The sequence below is a fragment of the Canis lupus genome, chromosome 2 (genome assembly GCF_003254725.2).
Source record: "Canis lupus dingo isolate Sandy chromosome 2, ASM325472v2, whole genome shotgun sequence".
Classification (NCBI taxonomy): domain Eukaryota; kingdom Metazoa; phylum Chordata; class Mammalia; order Carnivora; family Canidae; genus Canis; species Canis lupus.
In genome coordinates this window covers 13,295,219-13,320,066 of record NC_064244.1, presented here as the reverse complement: position 1 = coordinate 13,320,066, position 24,848 = coordinate 13,295,219, and the positions used below count along the sequence as shown (strand labels likewise).

Here is a 24,848-nt window from a genome sequence, read left to right as displayed (position 1 = left end):
CAGTTGGTGGCAAGAGCTCAAACCTGCAGGACCTTCTGAGGAGGTCCCTGAAGTGATTTTAAAAGTTCCAACTCTGAGCATGAAGGGGAAGCAATCATCTACTGGCCCCATTACCAAAGTTCAAAGTAGGCTCACAGGCACTAATGCTTCCAGATTGCACACCTGGGAACACCAAGGCTTCAGAATAGCCCTAGGACGGGAATCTAGAAGTCACAGGAGGCTGTCAAGTTGCACCTGCACATAGCTGATCAGAATCATGAGGCAACAAGAGACAGGGCCAAGCCAACTGAAGCAATGCTTGAGATGTCCCAATGACCACACAGCATTCCCTTTGTCTCAGGAATTACCCTTCAGAGTAACCATCTAGGGAAATACAACTGATCCGTGCACAACACAGATTAGAGATGCATGGCCCCACACATACATAATTTTTTTAAAAAAACATATGGGGAAATTTGGGAAAGACTTGTGACAGTTTGAAAAATTCATAAATGGGGGATCCCTGGGTGGCGCAGCGGTTTAGCGCCTGCCTTTGGCCCAGGGCAAAATCCTGGAGACACGGGATTGAATCCCACATCGGGCTCCCCGGTGCATGGAGCCTGCTTCTCCCTCTGCCTGTGTCTCTGCCTCTCTCTCTCTCTCTCTCTCTCTCTCTGTGTGTATGACTATCATAAATAAATAAAAATTTAAAAAAAAGAAAAACTCATAAATGGATCATGCAGCCTAGAAATGCCCAAAAAACAAGATATGGAAAAATGAGGTATGTTATGCACGAATGCCTAAAATATAGGTACTCATCTATTTTATCATTCACTAACATAAAATATACACAAATCTATTACAAAAAGTTATCATTTATCAAAGTTTATGCATACAAACATAGATTGTATATTATTGTTTCATTTTTTATGTCTAGTGTTAGTTCTACATATGACACCAGCAGTGTGTTATGTCCTATAAGGTGATAATTGTTGTAGGTACTGATAGATGATTCACAGATGCACACTTAGAGCATCTACACATACAGGACAGTACTGTAAGTTTATTTTCTCTTCCTAAAATTTCCTTAATAACATTTTCTTTTCCCTAGCTTTATTGTAAGAATACAGGACATAATACATATATAAAATATGTGTTGATCAACTGTTTATGTTCTTGATAAGGATTCTGGTCAACAGTAGGCTACTTGTAGGTAGTAGGTGTTTCTAAAGTTATAACTAGATTTTCAGATGTGTGGTGGGGGTCAGAACCCCAACCCCATGTTGTTCAAGGGTCAGCTGTAATCAAAAGAGGGAACAGTGTGTGTATGTAACTATACCTGAAAAAGAGAAAGAAAAGAAGGCTGTAAAGAAGGGAAGAAGGATGGATAGAGGGAGGAAAAAATATTTTCTTTACCCCATTAGCGTTTCCTATTCAACCATATTTTCTCCACTGCCCCAGGGAAAGCAGTCACAGCTGAACGACAAAGAGGAATACAAAGAGTTAATTCTTAACTTGAGAGCTTCTGGTAGCCTTGATGAATTAAGGCTGACTTAAGGGATTTTTTTTCAAGATTAATTTTATCTATTCTCAATTTTGGTTTTACACTTTGACTTTAAAGCTTAACCCCAGCATCAGATGCAACTTCATTATACATAGATTGATGTACAAAAATATCCACTGAAGCAGTGTATAGAATGGCACAAAAAAAATTGGAAAATAAAACCTAACCTAATTGTCCAAAAAGAATGTATCGATTAAATAAATAATGCAGCCATTAAAAAATGATGTTTACAGAGAGTTTTTAATGATTTGGAATAATATTCACAATATGATGTTGAGGGAGAAAAGATGCAAAGTTACATATATAGTATGATCCAGATCATATAAAAATGTGTAGGAAAAATGCTGGAGCAAGACATACCATGTTAGAAATGAACTAGGGGTGGTGGAAGGGGAGGTGGGCGGAGGGTGGGAGGGACTGGGTGATGGACACTGAGGGGGGCACTTGATGGGATGAGCACTGGGTGTTATTCTATATGTTGGCAAATCGAACACCAATAAAAAATAAATTAAAAAAAAAGACATACCATGTTAAAAATCTGCCTAAATTGTGGGAATTTTGTGACATTTCTTCCTTTATACTCACTTATATTTTCAGTTTACAAAATGAATAAATATTGCTTCTACAATCAAGGAAAGAAAAGCAGGTGTGTGCCTCAGTGGTGTTGTACGGGGCTATGGGAAACCGCAGGTCCCAGCATCCAAGGCGATGTGACTGCACCCACAGAGCCCCGCCACGTGGCTCCACTTCCATCCGGAGCCTCTGCTGCACCTGTGTGCTGCTCTAATTGTCTACCATTCAACAAACATTCGACAACTTGGGTGAAATTCAGACCATCCCCTTTCTTGATAAACTAAACCGTGTTGAAGATTGTAAGGAGGCTTGGAGGGTGTCTGGCATGTCACTGACTCAAGTTATCCCTGAAAGAGCAGCCCAGGGGCACGGGCTTTGCAATCGGGTAGGCACTCCCTAGGTGTTCAGCAGCTGTAGGGGGAACAATGGCCCCCCAAAGATGTTCACATATTAATCCCCGTGTTAATCTGTAAACGTGTTACCTTACATGGCCAAAGGGACTTTGAAGCGGTGATTGGTTAAGGTTTCTGAGGTGGGAAAACTCTCCTGGATTAGTCAGGAGGGCCCAATGTAACCCCAAGGGCCTTCTAAGAGGGAGGCAAGAAGGTTGGAGGCTGAAGAGAAGGCCTGACAATAGACAGTGAACCAAAGGTCAGAAAGAGTGAGAAAGCAGTGGGAGCAGGGGTAGATCTGAAGATGCTGCACTGTGGGTTTGAAGAAAGGGCCCTAGTCAAGCATGCTGGCAATCTTCAGAAGCTGGACGAGGCAAGGAAGCAGATTCTCCCCCAGAGCTTCCAGAAGGAGCACAGCCTTGACGACACCTTGAATTTAGGACTTTTGAGCTCCAGAACAAATATAAGTGAATGAATGAAAGAGTAATCGGAGTCGGCCCAGCTATAGGAAATGGATACAACAGGACAAGTATATTTCCTCATCTGTAAGGAGAAGCATGTCATTTGTGTCTCTCTTCATCATTATGAGCACCAAACCAAACAGTGTACATACCACACTTACTGAGAGGTGTAATAAGCATTCAGTAAGCGATAGGTATTCTTTCTTTACCCCTTAGGATTATCGCCTTACACCCGAAGAGCACTTTATAGAACATTTAAGAAACATACAATATGGAATAAACCAGTGATGTAGGGGAGGTAGCATGTGTGTAATGTCACAACTTTACATAGGACACCACCAGGGCTCAGGAAAGTTAAGCCAATTGTCTAAGATCACACAGCGATCAGTGGCGAACAGAATCAAAATGTTTCACTCTTGAATTTTAGTTTGGTGGGTGATTTATTACTGTTGTGCTTCTCACCCAGGAAATCTGTTAAATATGCAGGTGCACACAAGAACATCTGGCCCTGGAATCTGCACTTTTGTCAAGCTCCATAGTTACTTTTATACAGGCTGGTCTAGTGACCCATGCTGAGCACTGTTGTCCCTAGGGGGTGACATCCCCTGTCCAACCGCTGAATGCTTCCATCTGCTTCCACTTCTTTGAGGAAATGGGAGGCCACAGATGCCCTGTTATGTTGTTAACTTTATATTTTGAGAAGTTTTGAACATACAGAAAAAAGAGTATATCAAGGACCACTCACATACCCACCACCCAGATTAAAGAACAGCTAACATTTGCCCTATCTCCTGCATCTCTATGTATCCATGTATTTTCCTTTTTGGCTGAACCTTAAAACCGTCTTAAACCATCCATATATTTTCCTTTTAGGCTGAACCATCTTAAACCATCCTTTTGGCTGAACCATTACAGACACTGTGCCATTTTTTAATTACATTTTAAAAATAAGAACATTTTCCTATTATCCATAAGAAATGATCCCACTTAGCATAGTTTTTTGACATCATTGAATATCAATTCTTATATTTAAATTTCCCAATATTCCCCCAAATATCTTTAATAGGTGACTTTTTTCCTCCAAATCAGGAAGTGTGTTCTACCAATTTTCATGTGGCTGGTCTACACAGAGCTTGAGGATTTCCAGGATGGAGTGCTGGTGAGAGCCCCCTAGGTTTTCTGTACCCAGACAAGCATGTTGGTGAGAAGCTGGTTTTCCCCTGGAGTCCAAGCGTGACGACTCTGCAGCCTCCCCCCACTCACAGACTCTTGCCCTTTTTGGCTGAGGATTGACAGTAACAACATTCTTCTTCCCAAGGCCACATAGCCTTTTCAGTGGCCCCTTCCTACAACTATAGCTCCCTCTCCAGGTTCTGGTAACCATTCAGAGACTAGATAAGACCAGGGATCTCTGCTCTTTGCAGCCCAGGAGCACTACTATAACCCTGTTGAGTTTCCTTAATGCTGCTCACAACTTTGTAAATATCTTTGTTAAACTCTCTGCAATTACACCACTGTAGCATGCCATCCCCTTCCCATTGGGTCCCTGACTGATAAAGGGATGCCAGGGATGGCCCTATAGGGTAACCCTCAGATGAGATTCTAGGATTGGACTGCTCACATATTTGAGATGTATGGCCAGAGATAGCCCCTTGCCAGATAGAGGAAGATAGAAGACAGGTAATCTATAAAATACAGCGGCATTATAGTTGTTCAAATTATCACCATCAGTGGCATTAAAAGAACATAGATCGAAGATACAATGTTGGCAGATCCAGTGGTTTAGCTATGCTGACAGTGGTGATTACCATGGTTTGGGGTGGCTTATCTGATAGCCCCAGAGACCGTATACAACAGAAGGGGGACAAATTGATGGTCCTGAATACTTGGAACATGGATGGAAATGCAGAAAGCCTTGATGGTAGCTTTGAGAGAGTCACAGATCTCCTGTTGGGCAGATATGCCCAAGGACTGTTTATAACAGTGACACATATGCAGAGTCAATTAAGAATTCTTACACTCTCTGCTGGTTGAAAAAGTGGTACCCTGATTCATAGGTTGGGACATTAGAGCAGACACAGATGTGGTGAAGTCACCTCAGGACCTCGGTCCATAGCCCTCATTATCTCCAGGCCCTCAGTAAAAATTATATTCTAGTATAGCCTGGATGGAGGACAAAGCCTAGTACGGGGGCCGAGGGCCTATACATTAAAAGGGTTGTGGGACACCCAGTAGGGACCTGTGCAGCATATACAGGAGAGAGTTGTAAGGCCATTGAATGGGAGAACGTAATGATACAGGCATGCTCACTCAAGACTCAGGACTTCATGTTCTGGCTCATGACGCTGGGAGTGGCAGTCAGCTATACTGGCCAACAGAAGCCTGGATTCAATGGTGGCTGGCCATTAATGAGGACTTTTCTAGCATTCTGAGAAGGAAACTGAAGATTCAGGAGGTTAGGAATGTTGGAGGGGATCTATTCTGTACAACATGCACAGCCACACCTTAACCACACTCCCCAGGAGGCCAGAGGATACTCTCTTCACAAGACCAGAAGAATTCCATTGTCAAGTGTTCACAGACCTCCTTGAAAAGTTTTTGACTGTTTTCTGTGAGCAGGAAATGACAATGGGGGAGGTTGCATTGAAATTAGACTCCCTGATTTTAATGGGAAAAAATGGGATCCCGGTGTCATAGGGGTCTCAAAGCCGTGGTGGACCCAATTAGCATAATGAGCTGTGAAAGAGGAGTGGTAATTGGAATGCGTGGGTCTGTAGGGATCTCTGGCACTCTAATCTACCTAATCATAGGGTCCCTAGGCCTGTGGTAGATGTCCAGATTATTCAAGTGCTGCTTGACATACACAAGCAGGAAAATTCTGGGTCTGGTGGGAAAAATCATGGTGGAGAATCAGTTTACCCAATGTTTGAAGCCAGAGGCCCAGGATCCCTTGACTGGGGTGTGGGAGTAAGGGGAAGTCTCTAAACAAGCACCTGAAATGCGGCCATAAATCTATACTGTGAACCTTCCCCAACCCCTCCCCAGAAAAACCAGAGATGGTTAAATGGAATGGGGAAAGGGAACTATCTAAGAACTTCCAGGGACTGTTAGATTCTGTTTCTGAACTCATGCTAACCAGGGGGGCTCAGATTGGCACTGGGATCCACAAGTCTGAGTGTGAGCTCATGGAGATCAGGTGATAAATAGAATAGTGTTCCAAGAGGGCTGAGGAGCCATGCTCTTGTGACTTTTCCAGCCCCAGAACATATGATAGTAATGGATATGTTACTAACTCACAGAATCTCAAACTGGCTCCCTGACCCATGGAATGAACACCATTATTATCAGTTCCAAGTGGGAACTGTCCCCTTCCAAATAGAACTTGCCTCTCCCCCACTGCCAAGATCATAAACCCAAAGAAATATCATAACCCTAGGGGGAATCGCACAGATTAGTGGAATCATTAAGTACTTAAAACATGCAGGAGTGGTGATTCCTATCACTTTAATATCTAGCCCACGTTTGGCTGGTGCAGAAATCAGATAAATTGTAGAGCATGACCCTAGATTATAGAGAATTCAGTCATGTGGTGACACCAATTGCGAATGTAGTTCCAGATGGGTCTTAACCAGAGCAAATGAAAAACACCGTTGACACCCACTATGCAGCTAGAAGCCCAGAAAAGGCTTTTATCCCAATTCCCAGCAGCAAGCTGATTGCCTTCACATGGCAGGGACCACTGTACACTTCCACCGGAAGCCTTATGTCAAGGCTTTATCGACTGCCTTGTTCTCTATTGTACTATGGTCCACAGAACTTGATCATTTTGATATAAAAAAAATCACTGTATTACACTGGTGACATTGTGCTAATTGGACCTGGTGGCAAATATTTTAAGTGCCTTAATAAGAAACATGCATTTTGGGGAATGGGAGACAAACCCCATGCATGTTTATAGCATTCCACATTGTGAAGTTTCTAGGGTCTGAAGGATGTCATGGATGAATGACAAATTGCTACATTTTGCACTTCCTACCATAAAGAGTTACAATGTTTGGAGGACTTGTGGGTTTCCCAGAATAACATACACCACCACTGGGTGTGCTGCTCTGACCCATTTGAGCCGCCAGTTCTGAGGGATGCCAGAGCAAGAAATACTCTGGTCATGGAGCAAGCTGCTCTGCGTTTGGAACTATACAAGTAAGCAGACCCAGTCCTAGAGACAATGTTCATACATAGACTAAATAAGATGCTGGTGGTAGCCTCAGGGGAAGTCTGGTAGAGATCTCTACAGTGTGGGTGTACGGCCTCTTTTGCTGACAACTATTCTCCATCGGCAAAGCAGTTCCCTGCTTATCACTAGGCTCTGATAGACACCGAATCCCTGGTCATTCAATACCAAGTGACTATGTGACCAGTACCACCATCATTAGCTGAGCATTATCTACCAATTCAGGCACAAGTAAATCGCAGTGTGGTGATTAATTTATGTGTCAACTTACCTGGACCTTAGTACCCTGATATTCAATCAAACATTATTCTTTGTAAAAAAAAAAAAAAAAAAAAAATTTATCTGAGAGAGAATGTGGGAGAGAAAGAGAGCATGAGCAGGGGGGAAGGGTAGAAGGCAGGGAGAAGCAGACTCCCGCTGAGCAGGAAGCCAGATATGGGGCTCAATCCCAGGACTCTGGGATCTTCACCTGAGCTGAAGGCACTTAACTGACTGAACCACCCAAGAGCTCCTCAGTCAAACAGTATTCCTGATGTTTCTGTGAAGGTAAATTGGTGACAAGGAGGAATGGGGAGGGGTGTATGAATAGACTTTACTGAACAGGCCAAGGTTGTGAAAATACTCCTGTTCCATGTGAGTGCCTGCCAGAGGGCATACTGGGGCTAACTCACTGGTACCACGTAGAGTAGCTTACCCCACCCCTTCCTGGAGTCGAAGTGATGAGTCTCAACAGCATGCACTCTACCTCACCAAGGTTAACCTAAGCAGTGCCGCTGCAGAATGCCCTTGCTGCCATCAGCAGAGGTCAGGGCTGAGTTCCCATATGGGATTCTTCCCTGAGCTGAATAGCCAGCTACCTAGTGAGAGGTTGATGACACTGAATCTATCCCACCATGGGCGGGGCCGGGGTGGGGTGGGGGTGGGGCCGTGATTTGCCCTTATATGAATAGTTACATACACTACATTTGTTTTTTGCTTTGCCTGCTCATAACACTCTACCAGCACCTACAAGAATGCCTTATTCACCACTATAGGTCACATTGCTTATGACCAGGAAACCCATTTTTTTAAAAGTGCAAAGCAAGTGCAGTAGAGGGTTTATTCCAATTAAATTGATGTGGTTTTCCCACATACCCTGTCACCCAGAAATATATGGCTTCATATTCCAGTGGAATGGCCCATCAAGGGCTCAGGTATCATGCCTGTTGGAAGATAATAGTCTGCAAAATCGGACGTGGTACATTCCTCAAACCAGCAGCCAATATATAGTGCTCTCTCATAACCAGAATGCACAAGTCTGGGAATCAAGAGTGGACATGGGAGTGGCCTCTCACTATTGTACTCTCTTAAGGGATGTTTGCTTCTGATCCCTGTAACCTTGAGTTCAGTGGAGGTCCTTGTGTGCAAGGGAAGAACCAGAAAACATGGCTGTGGTTCTGTTAAGACAGAAGCTGATATCACCATCTAACCATTTTCAGCTTCTCTTTCTTCTGATTCAACAGTCAGAAAAGACGATCATACTTCTCACCAAAGCATTTGATTTGATTACCAAGGAGAAATTGGGTTGCCTCCACACAATGAGGCCAGGAAGGACAGATGTAGAATCTGGGAACTCATGGGCCACCATTGAGTATTCTGTTACCTGGATTACTGGCCAGTGGAAAACTGAAGCAAACCAAAAAGAGGACCACCAAGGACACAGATCCTGAAGGGAGTCTGATCAGTCAAGGTGCTAGCAAAGAGTTGGGAAAATGTGTAATAGGTGGGAAAAGAAGTCCTAATTATCATCTTGGGTCTCATGACCAGGTGTAGAAGTGGGGATTATAGCAGCTTTTCTGCTAATTACTTGATTGTCTTTCCTCACTTTTACCCCCATGAAGAGCATTATGGCTAACATTTTAGGTTTCAGGTGGAAGTGATGTCATTGGGTATCTAATGGGATTTTGTGCACCTGGTGTTGGGGACATGAAGTCCATCTGGACAAGGTGGATGGTGAAGTGCAAAAGGTGTGAAAAGTTCTCTTTCCTCCATTGCTCTCTTCCAGGAAGCTGGCTTCTGCACACCACACGTATGGGCTCCTTTCCCTTCAGCCTCCACTTGGGTTTGGCCACAGTGGGCTCTGGCAGGAGGCTGAAGGCAGGAGGACAATGAGGTCATAGCACGTTTGCATCAGCTCCTTTCCATCACATCACAGGTTGTCAGAGGCCACATTCCTTTACCAAAGCTTACAGCTGGGACACCTGGGTGGCTCAGCAGTTGGGCATCTGCCTTTGGCTCAGGGCATGATCCTCGAGTCCTGGGATCAAGTCCTGCATTGAGCTCCCTGTGGGGAGCCTGCTTCTCCCTCTGCCTATGTCTCTGCCTCTCTTTCTGTGTCTCTCATGAATAAATAAAATCTTAAAAAAAATATATGGCTCTTTGCATTCTAGGATCTGGTCCCACCCCTCTTCTTCTTCTCTTCAAGCCAAAGAGTGGTAATGGGACCCTGCTCCCAAGATGATTTACTAACTGCTGCTGATTCCCTTAACCCTGCCAATACCCTTGAAACTAATACCTTTATTAAACTCTTCCCTATTATTCCACTTGAATAATCTGAGGCACCTGGGTGGCTCAGTTGGTTGGGCATCCGACCCTTGATTTCAGCTAAGGTTATGATCTCAGGGTGCTGGGGTCCAACCCTGCATCAGACTGGGCTCAGCTGGGAGTCGGCTTGAGAACCTCCCCCTCTCCCTCTGCTCTTTACCACCCCCAACCCCCGCTCACATACTGCAGGCTCTCTCTCTCTCTCTCAAATAAATAAATCAATCTTTGAATAACATATCGCAACCCTCTCTGATACAGCCCAGTTTAGCCAGGCTGAATTTAGAATGGATACCTTCTCTCAGACTAGTGCCAATCCTCACCTGTTCTGAGTGGGCCTGACTCATAGCTCTTGACTCTATGATTCACCTGTCGGTATCCTGTGTAAAAGTCTTCAGTGTGACATGTATTCAGATACCTCTCCACCAGACTACTGAATAGATAATCAGGAAGCTGTCCAACAGGACTCCCCTGGTCTCGACTGGCACAAGCAGCTTGCCTGGGGAAGGGTAGCAATGGACTGGATGTTTGTGTCTCCTCAAAATTTGTTGAAATCCCCACCCCCATTGTGACGGTATAAGGAGGTAGGGACTTGGGGGGAGGTAAGTAGGTCATGAATGGAATTATGGCCTTAAAAACAAAAGGACCACAGAGACTCTCTTCTCTCTGCCACCTGAGGATACTATGAGAAGTTAGTCTACAACCTGGAAGAGGTCCTCAGCAGAACTTGGCCATGCCGGCACCCTGATCTCAGACTTCCAGACCCCAAAACTGTGAGAACTGCATTTCTGCTGTTTATAAGCACCCAGCCTACTGGACTTTGTTTTAGCAGCCTGCATGGACTTAGATGTTGGTTCTAGGGCATTAGGCTCTGTCACTGATATGTCTTAGGAAGAATGTCCCAAATGGTGAGGCACCTGGAATGCCGCAGCTGAGTTCCAGGGATGCCAGAGGCGATGATCCCCTCATCCTTCAGGCCAGCTGAGCAGGGCCTGCGCAGCTGGGGCTGCCTCACCTCCTGCTCCTCCTCGAAGAGCAGCCTGGGGAGGGGGGTCTGGCGGATGCTCCTGGTCCTGCAGGCAGCACACCATGGAGACACCCTCCCCTGTGGCTGCCTCCACCCCTAGCCTGGGCCCCGGGAGCCACTCCAAGTCTGCAGCTGCCATTCACGGACAAGGAGTCCACGAGCTGCTGCAGGGCTCTTTGGTCCCATGAGCCCTGGGGCATGGCCCACAGCCCACAGAAGGCCTTGGGGGTAGGGGGTAGAAGCTCCCCCAGGCAAAGCTCGGTCCCCAGCATTGTGTAGATCCGATACCTCTGTTTTGATTTTGGTTGATGCTCCTTTTAGTGGTGCTCAAGCCAGCTGATGAAGCGCTGCTCTAACAACGCATGTTTATTCTGCAAATTACAATGTCTTTATTCTGAAATTGTTGACGTGAAATAAATGAGCCTGGATTTGAAATTCTATTCACATCATCAAACGTACACACACAAATCAACATTACATATGACACAAAGAAAAGAGCTATTAGATTCCTTAAATATAAATATATATAATTATATAAATGCATGCTTTACATATTTACTCAATATATTTAAATTCATTATATATCTGTTTAAGTATAAATATATACATAAATGGAACTGTTGTAAATATTTGAACGGTGTAAAACTTGGTCTTACGTTTTGTCACCCATTATCCAAAATATCTTCTCATTGACCCCAAGTTGCCATATAAATGTTGTCGTCTCTGTGGTGCCACGTGGTGACAAAGGCTGGGAAACGCTGCTCTCAGGTATCAGCCTGTGTGATTTCCCCACCTCCCATACCTGTCATTCCCACAGCATATTAACACAAACCACAACTAGGGATTAAATGCTGAATTGAACATCTGAATTAAAGGCATCCCTAAACATAGACACAACTTTCCATAATACTTCCCATCATAAACACAGAAATAATTCCCCAGAGGGCTAATGTAGTAACACACACACACACACACACACACACACACACACATGCACTATGTCCTCAGAGATTACCCTGAATATAAGAGTACAAACTGACCTGGGGAGGAGAGCATTGATTTTGAGGAATAAAAGAGACAAACATCACTAGTAAATGGGCAAGCAAATTTCTAACTGGGAAATCTGGTACATCACAGGAGTGTCACCTAGCTACAGTCAATGCCAACAGGCCTGAGCTTGCAAAGCCCTGGTTCTCAGGCCCCTAGATCCTTCTAGGCCTACCAATGCAAAGGGGGACTTTAATAAAGGAGAGTGGAGGTGAGTGACAACACGAATGAACCAGACACAAAATAGTGCACACTGTGATTGTGTTTCATAAAGAATAAAAACAAGCTAAATTAATCTATGGTATTAGCAATCAAGACATCAGTTAACGTAGGTGGGGTGAGGGCCAAGGTGGTAAAGGGGCTCAAGGGAGGCTTCAGGGCTGTTGATGATGATATAATGTTGCTTAATCTGAATGTTGATTACATGAGCTGTGTGAAATTCAGCAAGTTGTAAACTTCCAATATGTTGTAGTTTTGTGTGTGTCTATGATACTTCAATAAAAATACGCTAAATGAAATGGCAGAGAGCTTCTACTAACACAAAAATAATTGATAGTTCAGCACAGGTGTAGAGAACAGAAAAAAAAAAAAGAAAGAAAGAAAGAAAATTCAGGGGCCATAGGTGACCACTAGCTGAACATGAAATAACAAGTTAGGGTTGTTGGGGTGCCTGGGTGGCTCAGAGGTCATGATCCTGGGGTCCTGGGATCAAGTTTTGCATCAGGCTCCCCACAAGTTAGGGTTGTTATTTATTCATTTATTAACTTGAGAGAGAGAAAGAGAGAGAGAGAGCTAGGGAGCACACTCATGCAACTGGGGGGAGGGCCAGAGGGAGAGAGAGAATCTCAAGCAAACTCCCCACTGAGCATGGAGCCCAACTGATGAGTTCATGACCTATGAAATCATAACCTGAGCCAAAAACATGAGTTGGATGTTGACTGAGCCATTCAAGTGTCCCAACAATTTAGGATTGTTAGTAGTGAAGGCACTTCTAACATGGGCTATAATAAAGGATACTTGTATGACTTACAAAGATTGGGAAAGTACTTCTTCTATGATACAGCGTAGCTACTTGAGCCCTGATCAGAATAATGGGTAATTTTGATTAACGTCCCTTCCAAAGGACTTTGAAACTAAAAAGGATTCAGAGAAGATCAAAAGAGATGGTTCAAGATATGGGAAACACAAAGGTTAAAAGTAGTGCTTTTCTTTTTTTTTGAAGTTGGGTGCTGGCTCTCTTCTCTTGATAATGGTCACACGACTCCCGGGGGTTCCTCTAATGCTTTACTCCTCCGCCTCTTCTTGATTGGCAAGTGGACTTGTGAGAGCCAAATAAGTCAGCCGATGCTACTTCAGTCAGCAGATAGGTCTATGTCATTCTCAAAGAAAAAACGACGTGCGGTCACTAAAAAGCCAGGGTCGGAATAGTTGGGGTTGCTCCGCTTAAGGAAGAGACGCCTCGATTGGCCGTCAAGTAGCTGATTTCTGAGAAGGGAGTCTGTCGTTCTTTACCTCGGACACACTAGGAGCAAATGATCTTAAAATACAGTGAAGATGTCAGCAGAGCAGAAAGACTCATTAAATGAACAAATCACAAGACCGAGGTTCTTTCTAACATCATAATTTTTGTTGTCTCCTGAGTAATGAGTTTGATTTTCTTTCTAACAACAATACTTTACGTGTGTAATGCCTTAGAGTTCTCTAGGGATACTTTCAGCCCATTTGCCTCTACTTAGAGCCCTGCTTCTGAGTGGAGGCTGCCAGAGAGCAATGTGTGGCTGGAAGGAGGCCCGGGGGCAGCCGGTGGGCAGGCAGCTCCCTGGGGGCCTGGGGCTGGGGGCTGCCGGCTGTCGCCAGTCACCATGGTGACCTCACAGTGGCAGCTGCTCTCCCCACCATCTGAAGAGGTCTGAAGGCTTGGGGAGGAAGGTCCTGGCGGTGGGCGGTCCCAGAAGCCCGCAGAAGCCTGGAGAAGTGGAGCCACTTGCTCAGCTGAGCCAATCCCCACTCCCGGGGCTCTGGGCCCAATTCAGGGTCAGCTTCAGAGCAGGCTTTGCCAGAGCAGCCTGAGAAATGTCTCCTGGCACCAAGGGCTCCTTCCTCCAGCATTCGCTGTCCTGGGAAAGTCTGAGGCCTGGGAGAGACCACGGCTGGAGGCCTTTTTTTTTTTTTTTTCCAAGTGAAAACAGAGTTCCGTGGCATCTTAGGTTTAGGCCGAGACTTTCTCCAGCTGCCCGTCCAGTGTTCTGTGCATGTCGTAACTGTTGTTGGTGGAGCACCTTCGGGACGCCTCTACGGCCTGCAGCCCGAAGAGGCAGCTGCCCTTGCTCTGACAGCCTGCTGCCCCTCCAGCAGGCTCCTGTCACCAGCAACCCCCTCCCGCCCCCTCCCTGCACAGCCCAGCCCCTAGACACAAACTGCAGGGGTCAGTACCCCCTGCATGGCACCTGCCGCCTGGCACACACAAAGCAGGGCCAGGGCCAGCGCCCGAGGGAGCCAACAGCTGGCAGGCCCTCTCTCAGCCTGACGCCTGCCCTGCGGAGCCTCCGGGAGGAGGGGAGGCGGGGGCTGGAGGGGGGGCTTGACGGGGAGTCTCTCCAGCAAGACATCTGGTCCCCTGGCGGAGAGATCTGAAGGGCGGATGCGGGGGATCCGAGGGGGCGGGTGTCAAGCCCCCGCCCCCGCCCCCGCCCCGCCGCAGCTGTGCCCAGCCCAGCCCCGCTCTCCGCGGCCACAGTCTGTCCCTTTCAGGCCCGGCTCCCGCCCCTCCCCCGCTCAGCTGGCGTCTCGGGAACTAGAAGCTTCACCCCGCGGAGGGCGGCGGAGACACAAAGCCGTCTGCTGGCCGCCAGCCCGGCCGCCCGGGGCCCCGCCCGCCCCCAGCAGCGCAGCCCCCAGGCCGCCGCCCCCGTCAGACGGCGAGGGCCGCGGGGCTGCGGGACCGGGCGCCGGCCCCCAGGGACGGAAGGACAGATGAGCAGGGGACTTGTCACTAAATCACCAGCCTGGAGCCTCCCCGGCGGCTCCTGAAGCAGCGCCCCCGCCCCCGTCGGCGATGCCGGGTCCCTCGGCCAAAGCGCGCGGACGGCAGGGGGCGCGGGGGCGCGGGGCGCGGGGCGGGGACGGCAGGGGGCGCGGGGCGCGGACGGCAGGGGGCGCGGGGCGCGGGGGCGGGGACGGCAGGGGGCGCGGACGGCAGGGGGCGCGGGGGCGCGGGGCGCGGGGCGGGGACGGCAGGGGGCGCGGGGGCGCGGGGCGCGGGGCGGGGACGGCAGGGGGCGCGGGGCGCGGGGGGCGGGGACGACAGGGGGCGCGGACGGCAGGGGGCGCGGGGGCGCGGGGCGCGGGGCGGGGACGGCAGGGGGCGCGGGGCGCGGGGGCGGGGACGGCAGGGGGCGAGGACGGCGGGGGGCGCGGGGCGCGGGGGGTGGGGACGGCAGGGGGCGCGGACGGCAGGGGGCGCGGGGCGCGGGCGCGGGGCGCGGACGGCAGGGGGCGCGGGGCGCGAGGGGCGGGGACGGCAGGGGGCGCGGGGGCGAGGGGCGGGGACGGCAGGGGGCGCGGGGCGCGGGGCGGGCTTTGAGGCAAAAGCTACACCACCGACCCGCCAAGCCCCGCGGCCTGCTCGCAAGCAACGAGAAAGCCTGCCCGCGCCCCTCGATTAGCGTAAGGACTTAACAGCCAAGGAGCCCGCAGTCCTGTGCCCGCCTTGCCCGAGAGCAGCCGGCCGAGGGGCCGCGGGGCCCGACGTTCACGCGGGGTGAAGCGGCCTCCCTGAGCGCAGCGGGACGCCGGAGGAGCAGCAGGAGGGGGACCTCCAGGCCCAGTGGCCCGGGCGACCTCATCCCCCGCGGCTAGTGCCACCGTGTCTACCAGAAAGTACTGTCGGAGGGACTAAGCCAGCCAAGGATGCTCCTTTTTGGAAGTCCCCAAGTCAGAATACAACAGCAGAGTGACAAGACGGTCACACTCAAGCCCCCACACGGGCCACCCTCTGGTGCTTTGTCATCGTGGCCCACCTGCTTCTGGTTTCTGGTTTTTGCAGATTAGGCGTTAACTTTCCTTCCCACCCTCCTGGTGACTCAGAGATGCTTCAGGAAACAAGCAGTTGAGCTTGTCTTGGAGGTGACCACAGGCCAGGGAGCCCTGTGACTCTTCAGCCCCATGTCATTTCCCCCCACTGGTCATCGGCTGCCTGCAGCATAGTGGCCACTGAGTACCCGACTCTGGGGCAGGCTGAGGGCTGGCAGGCAGCCTGGGAATTCTGGGGCTCCCACAGAGCTTTCCACCAGCATGGCTCAGGCTCCAGGGAACAGAAAATGCAGACTAGAACATGCACTGTTCATCACAAGAGCCAGCGTGTGCATGTGGGGGTGAGACCAGTCACACACAGGGCCGAGATAACCAGCACTCCCAGCCCAACAACTGTAGCTCCCAGTTCCCTCCCCATCCCCTGTCAGCTGCCCCATTCCTCCTGCCCTTACCTGGGACCTCAATGAGCACATCTCCATCACCCTATTCACTGCACTGTCAGGGCACCATCCATTTGTTTAACTGTTTCCCTCTCTAGTTCCCTGAAGTAACAGCAGAGGCTGCGTCTCATTTGTGGCCTGGGAGAGCAAGCACTTCAGTGTCTGTAGAATGAATCAGCTCCTCCAGAGGGTTCTCTAATTCCCAGCCCAGCCATCCACCCCCTGGTCTCCTTGGCCCCTCAGCCTTCTCATTATCCACATCAAAGCAAATGGAACTGGGATTTTTAATGAATTAGGCAAGTCTCATGCTCTTAATAGGCCCAAAAGTGAAAAAATACTTAACCATATACACAGAATTGGCTTTATTCTCCCAGGAATCCCATCAGAGAATAGAAGAGGTAATCAAACAAAAACAAAAGCCAAAAAAAGAAAGAAGGGAGGGAGGGAAGAAAGAAGGATGAGGGAGGGAGGAGGAGGAGGGAGAGAGGCATGGAGTCTCTCCTGGTACCCTCCCTTGCCAGCTCTCAGCCTTGCTCAGACATTGCACCCAAGTCCCTGGAAGCCATAGTGCACAGAGCAGGCACCTGTGGAAAGAATACAGTTCTGGGTGAATGAGAGGCTGGGTGCCAATCATGACATCCTGGGATGCACCATTTAACTTCTCTGAACTCAGGTTTTCCTGCAAAATAGTGATAAACTTGCCCTGCCAACCTCATAGGAGGTTGTGAGGAATAAATGAGATCGGAACCATGAGAGGGAGAGCCCAGCACTCCCTTCCAAGAAACATGTGGAGGAGGTGAGCCCTCAGGAGCCGGTGCATAGGAAGGGCAGGTGGGCCCTGGGACAAGCCTGGAAACAAGAAGACACTCCCCTTGCTCCCCCTCTTCTCCATGCTGCCTCTGTGTGTTCTTGCTATGGGATCAATGGTGTCCCCCCCAAATCCCTATGTTGATCTAACCCCAGGTACCTCAGCATGTGCTGCTATCATAGGATCCTTAAAGAGGTAATCAAGTTAAAATGTGGTCTACGGGGTGGGCCCTAATCCAATATGACCCATGTCCTTATAAGAGGAGGAGATTGGGGCATAGACCCATACGAAGGGAAGACCATGCTGTGGAAGAAGGCAGACATCTAGAAGCCAAGGGAGAGGCCTCAGAGGAAACCAAGCCTACAGACACCAGAGCTCAGACTTCCCTCCTCCAGAACCGTGAGGAAATAGATTTGTGTAAAGCCACTCAGCATGTAGAACTTCGCGACAGCAGCCCTGGTGAACTCACACAGCCCCTTCCTGCCTGCCTTTCCACTCATCCTCTTGCCCTACTGGGTGATGTCCCACAAAGAGCTGCTCCCCATTCGGCCTAGCAAAGCACCAGAGAAGCAAGGGCACAGCCCCTGGTCACCATGCTCTCAAATCTGTGGGGTGGGCTGTCAACTGGCGGACTTTTTCAGACAGGATGTCCCCTTCTGTCATCACGCTGTGAAGACATTTAGGAGAACCTGTGTCCTGTCCATCTCACACTGTATACTACAGGACCATTTGCTCCAGGATGTCCCAAATGCACATCCTTATATGGCTATCAGCATCCCCTGGGGAAACCGAAAAAAAAAATATAGATTGCTGAGCTGGCCCAGAAAGATTCTAAATCAGGAAGCCTGAGGTGGGGTCTGAGAATCTGCTTTTAGGTGAATGTGAGGCACAACCAGTTTCACAAATCATGGACCCGGCTGCCAACACGTGAGGGATGTCCCTGTGTTTCCTTGGCCAGATTGAGGTTGGGTCCTACATGTGAGTGACAATGGCAGTTAGGGTAGCAGCAGAGCTCCTCAAAGTTCACAGTATGAACAAGCAGGTGCCCACCGACTCTGGAGAAGCCCTCTGAGGAGGCCCTTTGTGAAGGCTAATGGGCCCCTGTCTCCTATTTCCTCTTCAGTGGAAACCAATTAAAACCGATGTTTGCAGCTGTGGTCTATATACACAATAGAATATTCCTCAGCCACCAGAAAGGTTGGATACCTACCATTTGCTTTGACGTGGATGGAACTAACGGGTATTATGCTTAGTGAAATAAGTCAGTCAGAGGAAGACAATTCACTCATACGTGGACTATAAGAAATAGTGAAAAGGACTAGAAGGGAAAGGAGGGAAACTAAGCGGGAAAAATTAGAGAGTGAGACATACCATGAGAGACTCCTAACTGGGAAACAAATAAAGGGTTGCAGAAGTGGAGGGGGTGGAGGGATGGGGTAACTGGGTGACGGGCAATGAGGAGGGCACTTGATGGGATGAGCACTGGCTGTTATACTGTATGTTGGCAAGTTGAATTTAAATAAATATTAAATAGGGGATCCCTGGGTGGCCCAGCGGTTTAGCGCCTGCCTTTGGCCCAGGGCGAGATCCTGGGGTCCCGGGATTGAGTCCGGTGTCAGGCTCCCAGCATGGAGCCTGCTTCTCCCTCCTCCTGTGTCTCTGCCTCTCTCTCTCTCTCTCTATGTCTATCATAAATCTTTAAAAAATAAAATATAATAAATACATAAATATTAAATAAACAAATTAATAAATAACTGATCGTTGCTCAGGGTCACACATCACAAATACTGGAGCTGGAAGGCACCATAAGGAGTCATGGAGCTCAAGCCACTCCATTTTCCTACAGACACTGCCTTCTGGAGGTGGAGTAGCCTGCCCAGACCATAAAACTGGAGCTGGAGCCCAGCACCAGCTCCCAGATTCCTTGTTGGGTCCTTGCTTTCTCAAGTGCAGTTGGACACCATCCTAGCTTCTGAATGTAACTCTGACAGAAGAGAAAAGGCTCTTATAGGATTCCTTGAGCACCTGAATTCCAGGCACTTCCTGTGCATGATGTCATTACTTCTCCCAGTGGCCCGCTCTCATTTTACTAGAGAGACCTTCTCAACATCACACACGATAAACCCTAGAGTGAGGATTCATCCCAGGCCTGTGTAACTCCAAGTCCCAGAGAGCCCAGAATCTGGGGACAAGAAGCCTGAACTTTTTCTTTAAATACATTTGACATATAAAATCGCCTAAGTTTAGGGATACCTGGATGGCTCAGCAGTTGAGCATCTGCCTGCAGCTCAGAATGTGATCCCGCAGCCTGGGATCGAGTCCCTCATTGGGCTCCCTGCATGGAGCCTGCTTCATCCTCTGCCTATATCTCTGCCTCTCTCTCTGTGTTTCTCATGAATAAATAAAATCTTTTAAAAAATTGCATAAGTTTAAGGTGTACAGCCTGTCACTTTGATACATTTTATATATTGTAATAGGATTGCCAATGTAGTGATATTATGTTACATAATTATCGTACACTATTATTGTCTATGTTCATTATACTGTGCACTATCTTTCTATGGCTTATTTACTAGGCACTACAAGTAGGTACCTGAAATACCATCACTCTTTACCACTCCCCTATCCCCAGGTAACCATTTGACTCAGGTTGTTTTTTGTTTTTGTTTTTGTTTTTTTTTAAGATTTTATTTATTTATTCATGAGAGACACACAGAGAGAGACAAGCAGAGACATAGGGAGAGAGAGAAGCAGGCTCCCTGCAGGGAGCCCAATATGGGACCTGATCCCAGACCCCAGGATCATGTTCTGAGCTGAAAGCAGATGCTCAACCACTGAGCCACCCAGGCATCCCTGACTCTCTTTTATACAGGCTTCATTCTTTTAGATTCAAAACATTGGTGATATCATATAATACTCATCTTTCTCTGACTTACCTCATTTGGCATAATGTGCTACAGACTCATCCTTGTTGTCTCAAATGGCAGGATAGCCTCCTTTCTCATAGCTGAACATTAATCTACTATGTATATATACTAAGTCTTTTTGATCCATGCATTCATTGATGAGCATTTGGCTTGTTTCCATATATTAAGCTTGTGTTTCTTAAACTGCTGCCAAGAGCTAGAAGAACACTGGGACTCTCCTGCTGGGCCCCCAGGTCTTACCTGGCAGGTCTCAGATGTCACCCTTGATGAGGTGGACAAAGCAGCCCCACCAGAGGAGAAGACACTTCCTGCCCTGATGCCAATGGCATCTGGTTTCCAAGAGACTCCTTGGCTCTCTCTTGGCCTCCCTTTCCTTAAGACAAGGCCACTTCATCCCAGCTCTAACCGTGGAAGTTACATTTCACACACCGATGTATCTGACATATCTCATCCTGTCCCTAGATCTACAGGAGGGCTTCCCATGGGACTCTCCAAGTTGATACCAGGTGCTAGGGCTCAGTCACAATGCCCCAGTACATAATGGAGAAGAGGGGGTGGGTGACACAGAGAGGGCTTCCCCACATCCACCGCCTCTCATGACATCTGTTTTTAGCTCATAGGTCTTTGCCCGCCTCATCCTTCCACATGGCTTCCTTCAGGTCTCCTTCAATGACCCTCCTTACTTCCCACCCTTCCCCCGTGCCCTCCTGTCCTATCAGAAGGTTCTAGATCCTTTCCATGACAAGGGATAAACTGTAGGATTTGTTCATTCATCTGTCTGTTCAGCAAACATTTCTTAGTTCATCACATGTGCCAGCTACTGTTCCAGGCACAGGGACACAGCAGTGAATGAAAGAAACCAAACAATGCAAACAAAAACCCCTGCCCTCATGGAGCTTCCACACTGGCTGGGGAGACAGAAGGTGAATAAAAAAATAAGAGAGTGTAAAGTAAGCAAGCAGTAAGGAGAAAGAGAAGACAAAAGGAAGATATGAAATATGAGGGGGTGGTTTATATTTCAGATGAGGCCAGGGAAACCTTATGTTACTTTTTAGTGAAAAACACAGACAGGTGAGGAAACAACCATGCAGATACCTGGGGTGGGGGTGAGGGAGTGGGGGAAAGTATTCTAGTTAGAGAGAAGAGCAAGTGCCCAGGCTTGAAGACCAAGCAGAGGCAGCCACAAGATGGTGGTAGAAGAGGAGTTCAGTCAGGTGAGGAGGGGGCAGGAAACAGTTCACATAGAGGAAATCTTGGGGGGTTGGTAGAGGAATGACCCAATCCGAGTTCTAATGGATGTCTGTGACTGCCTTGTTGAACACAGTTTCAAGAAGGGGAAGGATGGGAGCAGGGGCCCCCCTCACCCCCCCGCTGGGCTTCCACAGTCCTGGGGAGGTTTCATGGGGGCTTGACTACAGCAGAGAGGTGATAAAAAGTGGTTGAAAATATAGTTTGAGGATCGTATCACTGTTGACTATCAATTGCCTGGAACCTGAGCAAATGGAAGGAGGAGACTTGCTTCACTGCCTTCCTGACCCCACGTCCCACCACCGCACAGGCTTCTAAGGACAGAAGCCCTCACATCCCCATGTCCTGTGCCCTCCTGACAGATCCCAACAGTCCACAACTTTTCTGACTCCTCCAGTTCCCAAAGCCTGCCTGTTGTGTCCCAAGTAGGTCAAATTCAACTCTGACACCTCCTAGCAGAATGACCTGGGGCTACTTATTTTACCTCTTTGGCTCCCTCTGTCTCTGCAAAACCCTAATAAGGATTCTACACCCCCCACCCTGCCCCAGGATTGTTGGAGGACTAATCAAGGAACTATAAACACAGTGCATCGTGGCTAATCTTAAAAAATAATAATAATAATCCCCAGTTTGAGTTTTAAGTCGGAGCTACCACTTGGGAGCTGTGTGGCATCCAGTAGGTTACTTAACCTCTCAGCCTCCAGTTCCTCTTCCATTCACAGTGATCAAAGCTCACAGGGTGGAGCAGTCGGGGGATAAAATGAAACTGCATACAAAGCACTTGACTCCAGGCCTGTCACTGGAAAATGCTCAAATGATGGATAGCTTCATTAGAATGAGTATAATGTAGGCCAGCAGGGCCTACCACCCATACTCTATAAACAAAATTAGGTTGAGAACGAAAAAACCTATCCTCTTTATATATTTTTTAAAGATTTTATTTATTTATTCATGAGACACACAGAGGGAGGCAGAGACACAGGCAGAGGGAGAAGTACACTCCACGTAGGGAGCCCGATGTGGGACTGGATCCCTGGACTCCAGGATCATGCCCTGGGCCGAAGGCAGGCACTCAACCTCTGAGCCCCCCAGGCGTCCCCCTATCCTCTTTATTGCCAAGAAAAATGTTGACAAGTTTGTGTCCTCTGACTTCAGCTCAGAGCTCCGGGCTTCTCATGCACATTTTAGGTAGCTAGTGGGAAAACAGACAAACTCTCAAGGACATCATTTTAAACTCCCCACATTTGGCGGGGGGGGGGGGGGGGGCACTGTGACAAAATGTGCCCAGATGCATCCAGGGGAGCAGACCTCCGGCCTCCCTGCTGACCACCGACCTGCCTCCCACCAGCCTCCCTGAGCTTCCCTTCACCACAGGCCGCGTGGCGCTTCCGGAAGCAGGTGAAGACGCAGGTGAAGACGGGTGACTGTTCCCCCTTATCCTGGCAGGGTATTCACAAATCTGTGAGCCAAGGGGCTGTCTCAGGGCTGTCTGGGTGGGTGCCAGAGGATGGGTGAAACAATAGAGAACAAGCGCCGGGGCCATTTTCTTTTCTGAAAAGATCTTCATTTCCACGCTAATTACAATTTCTGGCCTGCCTCAGTTTCAGATGTAGCCTTATTTGCCGAGTTGTCTGGCAAATGGCTCCTGGCGTGCTTCCTCCACCTCCTTTTTCTTGGCCAGACATGGCCAGTCATAAATTGACAGGGAAAAACACAGCTCTTCAAATTATTTTAGTGTCTAGGGTTATTATGGAGCTCAGGACAAATCCCAAACAGGTCTCAGCTGCTACGGATACTGACCTCAACTTTCCTAGCTCACCTTCATCCCTCTTTGCTGACTGCAAATGGGTTCCTTCTTCCTCAAACCTTACCACGCTGCTCCACAAACCTAGGACCACATGAAGGCTAGAACCAGACCCTGTGGGAACCAGAGGCCTCTTACCAAGGGCTGGACTAACCCTCCCATCTGAAATGCCTTATTCTAGTACCTAATGAGGCAAAAGCAGCGGATGCCTGAGCTGTGGGGCTGCCCGATATGAATGGAGATGGGGGGATTTGCAGGTGGAGTTAGAGGGATGAAAGGAAGGTATTCTGGGCAGGGCGAAGCATGGCAGTAGAAAGAGCATCCACAGTGAGGGTGGTTTCATGAGACCTGTAGCTCCAGGCTTCAGACTGCAGAGGCCAGAGTTTGTCTTTAGTACATTAGGTCCAAACCAGGAGTCGTGTTAGGTTTTCAAGCACAGAAATAAGGATGAAAACACATTTTTTTCACGGGTGGGAATGGGAGTTAGGTTCAGTGTACTGAAAGGCTCAGCCTCCTTATCTGAAGGCAAGGGACTCCATGGGTGTGCATCCCCGGCCTTCCAGCCCCTTCATCCTCGAACCTCCTCTAACCTCCTATGACTTTTAAGATTGCAAATTGATGTATTTCAAATGGATCCATGTTGCATATGGTGCAATTCATCAGGTGGTCTGTGTCTTGTAGCTAAAGGGGGGAGGAGGGGAGAAATTACCTAAAATGATGAGGGAAACAAGCTTGGAATGCAAGGGATGCAGACTGACTCATTTCATGTCAGTGCTTTCTCTTAAGACTGAAGACAGGTCCCAAGTGAGAAGAAGTGCGTTCACTTAAGAAGACTGACCTCTACATTCTAATAAAAGGGTTCGTTTTTATCTTCAGCTTCTTACTCTTTCTGTTGGGAGAAAGTCACACTTAGGGCTGCCGCGTTCTGTCAAGAGAACAAGCATCCTGCGGGCTATAAAGGATCTTGGGAAATGGGCAGTACCTTGACCTTTAGAGATGAGCGCATCCTGATTGGCAGCTGTGTTGCCCTCTCCCCAGGGTCAGCAGGGTCATAATTGCAGAAGAAACAGAAAGGCAGGTGATCAAACAAGCCCGCCGCAGCCCCAGGCCCTGGGGGGGAGGGGGGGGGCGCCAGGGAGGCGGGTGCTTGGGGCTAGGTTCCCGCGGGTCAGGCGGCCCGCCGATCGGGGTGCACCGGGCCCCGCCAGAGGGTGCTGTGGGGGCAGAGGGTGCAGGGCCGGGAGGGCAGGGCGCGGGCCTGGACGTGGCGCTGGAGGGGCCCGGGCCGTCCCCGGCCGTGCGCGCTCGTGCCCCCCCTGCTGGCGGGCAGGACCGTGGGGCTCCGGGGCGTCTCGGGGGAAGCCGCCCCAGCACCCCGACCTGGGGCCGACTGCTGGGGGAGGGGGCGCCTGTCCGCGGCCGCCCGCCTGGGCCGTGACCACCCGGGCACCCGGTGCGGGCGCGCACAGCGGGGCTCGAGCGGCCAGGCCTCGGGAGCAGCTCTCCACCGCCCGCCAAGGCAGCTTCTCTCCGGGCAGCATCCACCCAGGCCTGTCGGGAAACCCTGCGCGTCCTACTAATACGCTCGGACACATTCGAGGCCATAAAAGCCACACCGAAGTCCCGGAGGGGGACCGGGTGTCTTTCAGTCTCCAGCACGGCGGCCCGGCCCCCGGGTGGCGGCATAACGAGTGTTTACCGAGCCGGGGCCGCCGCGGCGGGGGCGGTAACCACG

The 24,848-nt window shown here is 49.1% G+C and overlaps 1 protein-coding gene and 1 long non-coding RNA gene across 3 annotated transcripts; both read right to left on the bottom strand.

Annotated features, from left to right (window-relative positions):
- Positions 1 to 16,673: 16,673 nt before the first annotated feature.
- On the bottom strand, positions 16,674 to 20,920 carry LOC125753462 (uncharacterized). Its single transcript, XR_007405371.1, has 2 exons — positions 20,071 to 20,920; positions 16,674 to 16,910 (listed from the first exon to the last, which is right to left on the bottom strand). It is a non-coding gene; the product is annotated as an uncharacterized LOC125753462 (long non-coding RNA).
- A 1,338-nt stretch (positions 20,921 to 22,258) lies between these two features.
- Positions 22,259 to 24,845, bottom strand: LOC112670366 (basic proline-rich protein-like). 2 transcript variants are annotated; one of them, XR_003142915.3, is made up of 3 exons: positions 24,096 to 24,497; positions 22,644 to 24,002; positions 22,259 to 22,501 (listed from the first exon to the last, which is right to left on the bottom strand). XR_003142915.3 is itself a non-coding variant. In XM_049100147.1 (2 exons), exon 1 carries the CDS (start codon positions 24,797 to 24,799, stop codon positions 24,104 to 24,106), a length of 696 nt encoding a protein of 231 aa, XP_048956104.1. In that variant the 5' UTR covers positions 24,800 to 24,845; the 3' UTR covers positions 22,571 to 24,002; positions 24,096 to 24,103. The 2 variants fall into 2 exon arrangements, 1 of the variants encoding a protein (XP_048956104.1); XM_049100147.1 differs by lacking the exon at positions 22,259 to 22,501 and having other exon boundaries at positions 22,571 to 24,002; positions 24,096 to 24,845.
- Between the last annotated feature and the right edge of the window lie 3 nt (positions 24,846 to 24,848).

Bases quoted from the DNA above. Each gene is read 5' to 3' on its own strand.
- LOC112670366 (XM_049100147.1), bottom strand. From the start codon at position 24,799: ATGCCGCCACCCGGGGGCCGGGCCGCCGTGCTGGAGACTGAAAGACAC.